The 12,962-nt window shown below is 40.8% G+C and overlaps 2 protein-coding genes across 4 annotated transcripts in view; both read left to right on the top strand.

Annotated features, from left to right (window-relative positions):
• The window catches only part of LOC121952968 (inositol 1,4,5-trisphosphate receptor type 1), a 109,636-nt gene extending 104,104 nt beyond the window's left edge, over positions 1–5,532 (top strand). For all 3 annotated transcript variants that reach the window (XM_042499877.1, XM_042499869.1, XM_042499861.1), the window contains one exon: positions 1,602–5,532. In XM_042499877.1, coding sequence (XP_042355811.1) covers positions 1,602–1,688 — 87 coding nt within the window. In that variant the 3' untranslated portion in view covers positions 1,689–5,532. The remainder of the gene's footprint in view (positions 1–1,601) is intronic.
• A 1,422-nt stretch (positions 5,533–6,954) lies between these two features.
• LOC121952958 (class E basic helix-loop-helix protein 40-like) lies at positions 6,955–11,066 on the top strand. Its single transcript, XM_042499849.1, has 5 exons — positions 6,955–7,802; positions 7,904–7,967; positions 8,210–8,317; positions 8,716–8,839; positions 9,032–11,066. Exons 1-5 carry the CDS (start codon positions 7,732–7,734, stop codon positions 9,937–9,939), a joined length of 1,275 nt encoding a protein of 424 aa, XP_042355783.1. The 5' UTR covers positions 6,955–7,731; the 3' UTR covers positions 9,940–11,066.
• The last annotated feature ends 1,896 nt before the right edge of the window (positions 11,067–12,962 follow it).

Raw genomic sequence — 12,962 nt, 5'->3', positions numbered from 1 at the left:
TAACATTATAGTTCAAATCCAACAGTTATATTGATTATTTATTATTATTTAGGAACCATAGACTGTAGCAGATTACATAAAAACTATCCAAAAGTGAAGCCAAAACATCTCAGTCCATGTTAGCAGACTGGACATGGCCCAAGCTAAAAATTCAAAGTACACCCCAAATAAATTTTCCCAAAGGTGGTTTCTGTCATTTCAAGTAGTGCTGATGTTTGTTCAATGCTTGTTGGTTTTAATTATTTATTTGATGCTATAAAAGAGGGTGTAACATCATGAGTGACAGCTGTGCGTGCCAGTTGATTTGCTCACAATCAGTTGCACTGCTCACGATTGGGATGGATGGGTGTGTGGGCGTGAACTCAATGTAGCGGATCCACTTCCTGATAGGTACTGCACAGACTCTTACCATAAATGACATCACCAGCGCAAGATGGCAGCGGCAGTATCCAGTATATTGCGGAGTCATTTTTTTGTAGGTTTAGTTTTGTGTATTTCTGCAAACCACAAATATGTTACATTTGCATGTTCCATGTGTATCACATCACTGTTTTTATAGTACATAAGCTGACTTTATCATCTGGAGGTTGAGGAGATGGTGGATGGCGTGTCACCTAGACAAGATGACAACCAAGCTGCAGACCACTGTTTGAGACCAACAAATGACAAAACTGGTTGTGATTTAGCAAGTCTTTGTTATGCTTCCAGCTGATTTTTGGGCACCAAACGTGGGTTATTTGTAGCGAATTGTTGCTGTGTTTCCACCAAGGTCAGGTCCGCAAAAAGCAGTTGTTTTTTAGAGAAACGTTGTTGCATTTCCTGCTGGGATTGTGCTGTGAAATATGGTTGTACTTTACAGAGACATGGCTTTTTTCCAGCAGGGATTGTGCCCCCAAACCCAGGTATTTATTTATTTTTTTAAGATTATTTTTGGGCCTGATGCCTATATTTGATAAGAGAACTTTGGAGTGAAAGAGATTGAAAAAGCGGATGACGTGCAGCAAAGGAGCCTGAACCTACGGCCGCTGCAACAAGAACAATGCCTTTTTGTATTGGCCACCCACTCTACCAGGTGAGCTATAGGTGCCCCGCAAAACTGGATATTTAAAGCCAGAACAGTATCTTTTTCTAACTATAGCCACACTGTTGTTTTTTGTGCAAAAAACCTAACCACAGCATTGTTGAAAAACAATGTTGTAAATGTACCCACTACACAATAACTTACATACATATCTGCGGTTTGCAGAAACATATAATGCCATCATTTTCTGGCAATCAGCTTGGATAGCGGTAGTGTCGAAGTTTCTATACAGTCACTACAGTTAGATGAGATGATTGATACCGCTCTCGTGCATGTGCAGTGACTGCCAGCAGCTGTTAGATTAGCTCAGCACAATGAGTGGAAAGAGGGAAAAACAGCTAGCCTGGCTCTGTCCCAAAAGCAACAAAGCATACCTACCAGCACCTCTTAAGCTCTCTTATTAAGCCCACAATTTGTCTTTTTTGCACTTCAGTTTTTGTGTATGTTAAATCCTGCATGGTTTTCAGTCATGTTTGCTAGCTCGCAGTCGTCTATAAAGGCTTTTTGTGTCCTTTTGCAGATGACAGAGCAGAGGAAGCAGAAGCAACGAATCGGTCTTCTTGGTCATCCCCCTCACATGAACATCAACCCCCAGCAGCCTGCCTGAGGGCCAACGTGGCCAGTTTCACTGGTGCCTGAGCAACTCCTGTGCGCCACATGTTGACAGGAGAATGCCGAATCATGTCTGTCTCTGGTATGTATTTAGGTCGATGTCTGACTGTACACTTCACCAGAAACTCCTACAATAAGTGTTTCGACATCATTTGCTCCTAAGTGTGAAGTGAGAGTTATCTGAGTATGTTACTCGCAGTCTGTAGTGTGGATGTGTCTGTGTGGGTGGACTGTGCACCAAGTGCCTCGGGTCCTGAGAAGCAGTCCTGTGGGTTTAGGAGATGAAAACACTGACTTTAGCTTTACTACCCCAAATGCCTTCTGCATTGTGACAGAATGCCAAAGTTCAGCCATTGTTCCTAAAGGGGGTGTTTCTCTCAAGTGGCCTTTTTTTGAGGTTTTAATCCTCAGCGTTGCACCAGCGAACTCAGGTCACACGTGGATTTGAAGGTTTGTATGAAGTATATAACATTATTTAAAATATCTGTCTGACAGCAATAGAAATACTTAATGATATGCAATGTCTAAATAACTATGTTTGGGAACTGGTGGTTTTATATTTGATACATGGAGACTAACACCTGTAAACATTTCTGAAGAGGTCACCATACTTTTACAAAGTTTCTTAATGCTGTTATAACACCTAAACAGTGCCCCCTCCCCCATTTATATAACTTTCACATCATTTTGCAATCTTAAATGAAGGTTTTAGGACTCTGAGTAAAAAAAAAGGCTTTGGGGGGGGGCGTTGAAACTTGTTAAAAGAAATAGTATTGACCTGATTGACCTGTAATACCTTTTTTATAGCTATTATTTTGAATAATGGACCATATGAACCTACCAGGGAGAAGGAGCAAATCATGTGACAGCTTCCCTCTGAAGCTGGTTCCATGTTGTGCTTAATAGTAGTAGTTATATGGAGTCACATTGTTAGCATACTTTAGAACTAAACTGATAGGATTCTTCTTTCTCTGCACTGAATTATGTAATCTTCCTTTCATTCATTTAAAGCACTGATATTTTCTGTAGCACACAAATGATTGTTACGTCACTTTGAAAAAAGACCCACTTGAGAATGATTGTTTGAGTGTTTGAGCGTATGCGAGGCAGGATAAAAAAAGACCTAATAGATGTTATTTGGAGTGCTGCTTGACCAAACTGAACTTTTATACTAATGGATGGTTTGTGTCTGAATTGTACATTCCATTCTTGGAGTCTATTTAAATAAACAAGCGTGTAAAATAATCTGTTGAGTGCATCGGTATGGAAGTGGAGGCAAAGGCCAAAACACATGCGAGACTAAAGATAATGAGGATGTCGCCATTATTATCTGCTTATTGGCTGACAGTTTGAGTAGTGTCATTGTTGCAGTCAGATGAATGAAGAGCCTCACAGAGAAGTGAATTTGGGAATTGCCAGCAGAAGAATTCTGAAATCTAATCTGTGGCCCTTTTTAAATGAGGAAGTGTACTTATCTTATAACCATGTTTCATGTGGAAATATGTTAGCATGATGAGTACACACTGGGGTTGTGCATTTTTAGCTTTAATTTGACCTTTTGGGACTTTGTCCCAGCACACATGGACCTATAAAGATTTTTTTTAATGGTAAAATATTTTATTTTGATTTTCTGAAGACTAAAACAAATGAAAATGAAGGAAAATGTATAACAAACATACACTTTGCATCGCCAAGAGAATTTTATCACCTACAATATTTTTTAATAGTCTATTGTAAAACTTTTGACAACATAACCATTTAAACGCCTTGCTATTTGTCAGGCAGCTTCTTTATCACCGAAGTTAAAACAATATTTAGTAGCTCATGTTTGTGTCCAATTTAATCATTTAGTAAACATATTAACACTACTAATCTTTTTGTCAAACTTTTTTATTTATTTAAATAAGTATGTAAAAAAAAAAAAAAAAAAAAACAGTCAAAAGACAGTAACAAAAAAAAAAGATTTGCATATCCTAGTTTCCAGTAATGCAGGATGAGCATTAGAAGGATTTTAATGCTGTGTAATGTTTCAAGATTGCAGCTCTTCCTCAGACTTCTGATAAACAACAAAAAATCGCCATCTTAAAAAACCATGATGCCTGTACAAGACTTATGACACACTTCACCTTTTGCAAAAATTCATCATTAAATAATTGTAAATGATACATTATATATTACTCATGTACATCAATACCATGTCAAGGCAACAAGTATACATTAGGTGCAAAAAAAGGTACATAAAGAAAATACTGGTATTTACAAGGACGAATCGTGTATTTCCCACAAGTTAAGTACTAAAGTACTAAATAGCCATATGTGTCCTAAATGCATATAACAAACGCACCTGATTTGCCACCTGTCACTGGTCACAACACAGCAGGAAAATATTCATTTAAGCATATACACAAATCTAGGCCACACATGGATGGATTACTAAATGGGCCTACCAGCCACAGGCCAAGGGGCTCGCATAAAGAGACCACAAAGAACCCACAAAGAGTCACAAAATAACCACAAAAATGGACAAAACAACCTCAAAGAGTCACACAATTACCAAAAGAGACATATTTACGGAAAATACACACAGTTACCTCAAAGAGACACAAAACAACCACAAGGAGAAATAAAATAACTATGGAAGACACAAAACAGCCAAAAAGGGGACACAAAGGAACACAGTTACCCCACCCCCACCCCACCCCACCCCAAAAAAAAGACACAAAATGACCCTAAAGAGACACAAAACCAGCTGTCTGTATGTCTTGGGGCCTTTTGCATAACTGTTTCCAGATGCCCATTTGCTAATAGACTGTCCATGGCCACACATACATAAATAAAGGTACAAGAAGAGAATCAGTTTACAATATATACAAATATACACATCATATACCCCCAAGGCTAAATAGCCATCATGCACTATCTATTATTTATGCTGGAAACAGGACAAAAGGTGTTTTCCCACAATATTCTCCAAGAATGTCACAAGTGAGTCAAACAAATTATCCCATTACCATGCCATTATCAGGATTTCTTAAAATCCAACTCATTCCTAAATTGTATTAAATTTGCCCTGGTGTTCTTCAAGGGGGCTTTCCATCATTGTTTTTATTTAATTATAGTTGCATCAGCGTGACCTGTGTTATGCTCATTTTGTAATTACTGGATCCTGTAGCCCCCTATTTGTATTTAATCCACTAAAATTAGGGATTTTTTTAACAGAGCTTTAGTTGAACTTGTTGAATGAGGACCCTTACTTGTTGCTGTGAAGGAACTTCTTTTCTGCTGCTGCTTTCCTTACGTCTTTTTGTCAGATAAAATAGATGGATAGTCCAAAGAAACAAGTTCCTGAAGATAACGGAAAAATGTCTAATATAAATGTGAAGAAAAATAATCACCTAAAAAACACCCTACATATATTTTAATTGAAAAAACAAACCTGTAAGCATGAGTCAATATGATTCAGTCATTGCAAGGATTTGGCTAAATGTGATTTCTGGGCAAAAATCCCAGGAAACATGGTCAAATGAAAAAAAATTTTTTTTACAGCTTTTCTCCTAACACACCATATTCCTGCTGTGATATAATTGTTTACAGCTTCACAAAAGACTCAGTCACTGTAGCTTCATAAGGAGGTCATCAATCCACATTCAATTTAACCAGCAGAGGAGCAAATTATGGATTTTAACAGGTATTTTGAAAAAAATTGCAAAGTATTGCACTTTGATTATTGTGACCCAAAAATGAAGCCACGTGTCTTGTTTGCATGTGACATAACTGTTGGTATATTAGGGTGATTATCCATCATTAATAACTGTTTTTCACAGTTTCTGGCTGTTATACAATAAATGGTGTGATTTTGGAATTTTTTTAAAGAAAACATGCCTTTAAAACAAAATGTAATTTTCTGGAGTTCTGAATGTATTTAAAGTAAATACAAAATACATCCATTCAGAGTTGGGTGCCCCTCTCTCAGGGGCGTTGTAGTTTGGGAGGAAAGTGGGACTGATTACAAGATCCCCAATAGGAGGGGGACACTTGAAATTTAGGAATAAAAAGTCTGGTTTCATTTGCAGTTTTTTTATTTAGTGTTATAACTAAATTTAAGACTGAATCAAAATAGGATAAATAAATCGGTTGAAGGACAGAAAAATATAGGAAGCTCTCTGAGGCTTCTCTCACCCCTTTAAAGGCATAAAATGGTTTAGTTCACCCCTGAAGTATAGGATTTGTCTTTAAATGTACCTAGAATCGAGTGATGCTTGTTAGCTGCTGGAAAGGGAAATTAATGCTTAAAAAAAAAAGAAAGAAAGTAAGAAAGAAAAAGAAGATGGCAAAGGTACATTAAAAAAGAGACATGCATGAAAAGAGGGAGGATGAGGGGCCCACAAAGACTGCTTATGCACATAGCCCAGAATTTGGTGCTTCGCCCCTGTCCTTCCCTAAGCCAAAAAAAAAAAAACAAACTTAGAGCTTAAATAATTATCTGAAGTCCTCTCCCTGTTTAGCACCAACCAACTCCCTCTCTCATATAGGGTACAGTCCATTATTAAACTGTAATACTCTGACCCTGGAATTGTCCTTGTGTATTGAATTTGTTGGGATATAATCAAACCCTATTGTATGGGGACTATAGAAAAAAATAATGTGGTTCTCAGTGGTGGTTTTAAAGGCCTTCTCGTTCTTATTTTAGCTTGAAAATTACTTTGGGCTTATTAAAGTTATTTCCCAGTAAAGGGAAATAAGTGAGGACTCATGATCAGTTCAATGGAAATTCAAACAAACCTGTATTATACACCTTTTCATTTTCAAAAAAAGAAAATGTCCTCATGTAAACCAAAATGGATGTAGGCCTACTTCTGTGCACCGTGTTTGTAGCCTGCAGCACACAGGTGCAGCCGCCGTGTGCTGGATGAGCTGGATGTGCCCCGCGCTCAGCAGGCTCCAGGGGCCATGAGGAGATCAACGTGACAGCCGGCACCGCCTCATGACAACAAAACACTCCATCCACTCCACACACTCATCCACGCACAGGTGCACGTGGTTCTCCCGCCGTGTCCTCCGTGTTTATACAGGAGCCCACCTGTCTGCTGCAGACATGTGGACTGATGATTCACGCCTAAATGGTGTGCGTAATGAATTTTATTATAATGTTCTGTGGAGATAACTTGAAAGGAGAATAATTATGCTTAAAATCGTATATGGTTCCCACGAGTCTTAATAAATGGTATGTTTAGTATAAAATATATTGTTATATATAAATAAACCTCTATGCGTCAAAAAACACTCATAAAGCACCAATTTTAGAGTGATTTCATTGCATTTGTCCTCTGCTTTATGATGATCCTGCAGGTAATTAGTCCTATAGAAGCACATTTTAATTGCTTTATTGTATATTTTCATTGGCAACCGGCGCAGTACCCACTCGCCTCTCGTGCCTCGGGCCCTGTTGAACTCGCGCACTGGTCCGCTGCCAGCAACTTTACCCGCGCGCCGTTTCTCTGCTGTTCACCCAGTCTTGTTTCAATACACTTCAGCATGGTGGTACACGGGATCGGACACGCGCCGCCCTCCGCTCTGACGTTCGCCGCTGTCCGCCCACTGAGGCTCCTTATCGGTCGAAAGTGGGCCGTCCCTCCGCCGAGGATACAGCACCGTTTAACACGTGAGCCTCATGTGATAGAGATAGGTCAGGCGGAGCGGAGAGTCAGAGGGTTTATTTAACTCGTCGCTCTGTCCTCCCCCACTTTCCCAACGCGCCACCAACAGGGTTGCCTTCCTTTCTGCGGCAGGAGCACGGCGTGGAGAAATCGCAAGGACGTGAAACGCGCAAAAATAACCTTTAAAATAAGTGCGAATTGTTGTTAAATAATGAGAAATTAAATCAAATCTTGGAGCGATTTGAAGAATTTTCGGTGCATTTCATCAACTGCAGCTTTTTTTTCAACTTTATTTTCCACACGCGTTAACAAATGCGTATTTATTTGTGACTGCATTTGGAAAAGTACCCCGACTTTGCTGCGTAATTGGAGTGAGAAACAATGGAGCGAATTACAAGCGCGCAACCACCTCCCCTTTCCAAACACCAGACCGATCTGTCAGACATGCAGGGGTAAGTTTGAAAATTTTTCTTTAAACGCACTTGTTTTATATTTTATTCTGTAATCGAAGCATTAGCGCATGCCTCACTGTTGCTCTTTGTATTTTGTTTAGGATGGATTTCCCGATGTATGTCTATAAACCCAGGCGAGGAATGAAAAGAGGAGAAGAGAGCAAGGTATTATATTTTTTCTCACTGCCAACTTGTTAACCATAAATCTTTTATTAGAGGGTGTGAACTACAAGGGAGGAATTACGCAGGCAGTAGTCCTGTAGTCCCATAAATGGTTGGCCTAATTTCTGCTATGACATAACTCTTAGAGTCCTCCCTATCGCAGAGGCTGCCTCTGATCATAAAGAGATAGCTGTGTGCAATCAGATCAAATGGAATTAACCAAACAATGGCGTTTGTTCTTGCAGGAGACCTACAAACTGCCTCACAGACTTATTGAGAAGAAAAGGCGTGATCGGATAAACGAGTGCATCGCTCAGTTAAAAGATTTATTGCCAGAGCACCTGAAACTCACGGTAAGTTCATGCTGTGGCTGGTGGGGATCAGGGGATTGAGTGTGTTGAGTGGCATGCACCATCGAGTGGCTGCTCAGTGGTATTACATCCTCTCTGCTGAGTGCGTCAGCAGCCAGTGAATGACAGCTCACACTGAGGAGGATTTTCGTTTATGGTGATTGTAGACACACTTAAAAATTAAATCCAGTACACAAAGAAAAGTAACTGCAATGTCATAAATACTACAGACTGCGTATTATTTCTGAAATTTATATTATCCCATCATTTATTTTTGCCTTTATGCTGCAGTGTTTTTATGATGACAACCTAGATTGTGTATACATGAGCAGTTAAGCATACTCTGTGTGTGTGTGTTATATAAGAGGTGAGGATGTGCTGACTGTGTGTGTTTCCTCTAGACTCTGGGCCATCTGGAGAAGGCTGTGGTTTTGGAGCTGACACTCAAGCACGTGAAAGCCCTCACCTCTCTTCTGGAGCAACAACAGCAAAAGATCATTGCTCTGCAGAACGGCATGCAAATTGGTGAGTTGCAGATCACATACAAAAAGACACATGCACGTGCAGCAGGATGTTTTTGTTGGACAGGATGCAAATTACCAAGAGTAGACAATGACAGGATTGTGCAGAAGTACAGGCAAAGAAGTGCCTTCAAATATAGTTGCATCAGTATCCCACTGCAGGATTTCTGACTGTAGTTTCTTGACGTCTTTACAGAGCAGCCTTCTGTCAGCCAGGAGAAGTCCGAGGAGATGTTTCGCTCTGGCTTCCACATGTGTGCCAAAGAGATGCTCCAGTATCTCAGCAATCACGAACCCGATGGAGAACTCACGCCGTCCCAGGTGATCAATCACCTCCACAAGTTAGCGGCAGAGGTGCTGCAAAGTCCGGTCCGACCCCGCACTCCTCTCAGCCCTCAACCTGAGGAAATCCCCGCCTATCACCAACCTCACAAGGAAATCCCCACCAGCTTACCCCCTAAACCCAGCGAGGGCTATGGGAGGAACTGTGTACCCGTCATCCAGCGGGTGTATGCTCCACCGAGCAGCGAGCAGAGCGGAAGCGATACAGATACGGACAGCGGCTACGGGGGTGAGCTGGAGAAGACGGAATCCGGGCCACAACAGGGACGTCCAGATTACTACGGGCAGGAGAGCCAGCTGAAGCGGGTGCTGGGCGAGAGGCAAAGTTCTGGCATCAAGGTGGAGGATGACGAGCCGCGCCACAAGCGACCTCGAGTGGAGTCGTCTGAAGATGAGCTGCTCTCAGGTGGAGAATCGTCATCATCCTCAAGTGGTTATGGCAGTTACATGAGCGTATCCCCCAACCATCCACCTCCTCCGCATCCCCTCTGCATGCCTTTCTACCTCATTCCACCTTCTGCTGCAGCCTACCTGCCGATGCTGGAGAAATGCTGGTACCCCGGGTCCGTGCCCATGCTCTACCCTGGCATGGGAGGCTCTGCGCCCGCCATGCCCAGCGAAAGACCGCCTCCACCTCAGCTAGTGTTGTCTCCCAGGGGAGGCTCCCCAGCGCCAGCCATATCTCAGACCCCGATGGACTCCCCTGCCCTCCTTCAGGCACTAAAGCAGGTACCACCCCTCAACCTGGAAACCAAAGACTGAGCGATACAAGAGAACAGATCCTGTTCTAGTACCCAGGAGCAGAGACAGTAGTTGGAATGAGAACATGACTGAGCCTTTCCATAATCCATCCTCATTCCCGTCCTCTGTTCTTCAGCATGCAGAGGTCAAATTTGCGGACTTGTAGAAACAATCAAGAAATGGAGGAGAGAGCGACATCCGTCCACACTCGGACGATGCAAAGCTCAGAGGTTGAATGTCAAATGCTCAGTGGTTTTACTCAGTGCAAATGTATCATATAAACTGGACCTGCCCTGCACACAAACACACACATGGTTGAATGTAAAGAAAGATATTAGATGCTGCTGTTAAAAGTCTATACGCCGATGACACTGATGCATCTCACTTGTAGCTGTTGCAATAGAGACACGCCATCTTTGTACTTTTAGAAAGTCTTGCACCAAATGTTAGCGTTAATATTTCACCCAAAGTTCGTTGCCTATGTCCTTTAGGTCACCAATATCTTCACTGCCCTCGCAGCCATGATGACTGGCACCGTAAGGGTTTCCTCAAGTGTGTACAGAGGAGAGTAAGGGTACACCCAATGCGTGGATGAAGGAATGGGCCGCCACATGACCATGTTGAATGAGAAGTCTTGTTTTTCGTTGACAAACAGACAAGTTTAGATGGATTTTTTTCTGTAATTATTGTTCATAGACTTCTTGTACATTTCTATTTTTGATACCCGTTCTCGCACTCTGCCCGTCCGGACAGATAGAGGGGGGGGCAGAGTGCGGACAATTGTACGTTGTGTACTCAGAAACTGTGTACATACTGTAGCACTGTGCTGGACCTGGTCTGCATACTCAACATCTGTTTCTGCTCAAGTCAAACCTGGTGTTTGTTCTTGCTGTTGCCTTTTACTTGTGAAAAAGCTGATAAATCTCAGATGTTTATTCTCTGTACTACGTATGAATACTGGAGTCAAAGGCGGATTGAGGAGAGAAGTTGAATGTAAAAGTTTTACCAGAAGACTAGTTTTCTATAGAAAGAGGTACTTGAGATTTTATATTTTGGGACCTACATGAAAGATGTTTGATGTACATATTTTGTCTATAAATGTTGGTATACATTATATAAGTGTATTAATAAAGTATTTTTTTTCCCGTGGAAAATGGCTTCGACTGTATGTATATGAAACGGGAGGAGAGTGAAACGCAATCTGTTCTCTTGCAGCGCCACAACATTCATGACACAGGGAACACTTATGTAATGGCAGATCTGCAGCCCGGCTCTCCTGCTGGTTAACCGTCTGTGCCCACTAATACAACAACAAGTAAATACATGTGAGAGTCAGTTTCAGTTAATCTCCTGAGGCAATAATCAAGATTGTTCTGCATCTTGTCAGCAGCTTTGCCACAGTGACGTTTTTACTGGCTATATGATTCAATAAATCGCAACAAATACTACTTATCATCACAGCATGTATTCTATTACGCAATCACATTTTTTAGCTGTGATTGCACTAACAATCAACAAGGCTTATCTCATTCTGCAGATTTCTACACAGTGTCTCCAATATCAGTGCACAACATCACATCTTATTGTTGTTTCCACTATCATTTCTTAACTGTGGGAGTGTTGTTTCGTTCCAAATCCAGTTCGTTTGTACAAACTGAAGTCAAAGGCTGTGACCTTTGCATTGTAAATGTCATTAGTTTCTTCTAAACAGAGTTTCTTGATGTTAATTTCTAGTCATGTGTCGAAGGCTTCATGTAAATGTTTTCTAAATGGCCCAGGATCTTAATATGTAGGCTATATATGTTTTTCAAAGATAAGAATAGGCCTAATGATTATAAAATGCAGCAGACTTGATAATCTCACATTCCATTCATACTTGAATCATTGTACTCAGTAACATCAACCACTGTTAACAGATATACATACAATTAACTTTTTTTACAACTTTAGTCAATACATTTTTAATAATAGCATTTATTATTCTGTGCTATATACTAATCAACAACGACTACCAATATCTTTCTCATAACAATTCATAATCTGGAAAGTTTTTTAGAAAAAAAAACAACAGTTTTTATGGGTAAGTAAGTTGGCCAAGTACTTAAAAGAGATCCCTCCGGACCCTCCCATTGAGGTCCGAGCTAAGCCCTGAAAGTCCTCAAATCCTGGAAATGCCCCTGTCCTTTGCCGCACGCCTCTCTCTCCCTCCCTCATTATTTCCTCTCTGTTTCTATTTATGTGTGTTTGTCCAATTAATGGCAAAATGCCATTAAAAGAAAATCTGCCTGTTTGCCCCCCACCCCCCATATTGTCCTATCCATTAAATGCAATAATCCCCCCCCAAAAAAAACTATCTATTGATTTGGTAAAATATGCGGCAACTAAATGAGTAGTGATGTCTAAACCGTTTGGGAAAGGTCAGTTATAGGTCAAGTGTGTGTGATTTAGGGGCATTTGGCATGAATGGTATATAATAGTTATAATGACAGTGTGTTATAACGATTAGTGTATAATCATCAGAGGAAAAGAATCATTGTGTTTTCGTTACCTTAGAATGATCCGTTTGCATTTACATATGGAGCAGGTCCTCTTCCACTAAGTCTACCATGTTGTTTCTACAGTAGCCCAGAACAGACAAACCAGACCCTGGCTCTAGATAGGGCTATTTGTGTTTTTTTGTCTCTGTGTTGGCCACCGTAGGTCTCGTACATGCTTGGAACACAGGAAAAGTTTCAGTTCTACAACCTCACTGCTAGATGCCGTTAAATTCTACACACTCAACCCACACAGCAGCTAACTGTTTCATATTCATCAACACTGCTCCTGCTATTTTTACATTTTTTTATTTATGTATGAAAAGTGGCTGAAAGACAAAATAAAGCAGATGTTGATGAAGATGTACCAACATCTGGATAGGAACTACTATTTCTTTTTCTTTTTCTTTTTAAATGCCCTCTCTTTAAAAAGGAGAGGACATTTAAACGACATCATTTAGCCTTTACTGCCACCTGCTGGGCTTTCAAAATAATTACCTCCTGTTAATG

This window comes from Plectropomus leopardus, chromosome 2, assembly GCF_008729295.1.
Source record: "Plectropomus leopardus isolate mb chromosome 2, YSFRI_Pleo_2.0, whole genome shotgun sequence".
Taxonomy (NCBI): domain Eukaryota; kingdom Metazoa; phylum Chordata; class Actinopteri; order Perciformes; family Serranidae; genus Plectropomus; species Plectropomus leopardus.
This window is presented reverse-complemented; position numbering and strand designations above follow the sequence as displayed.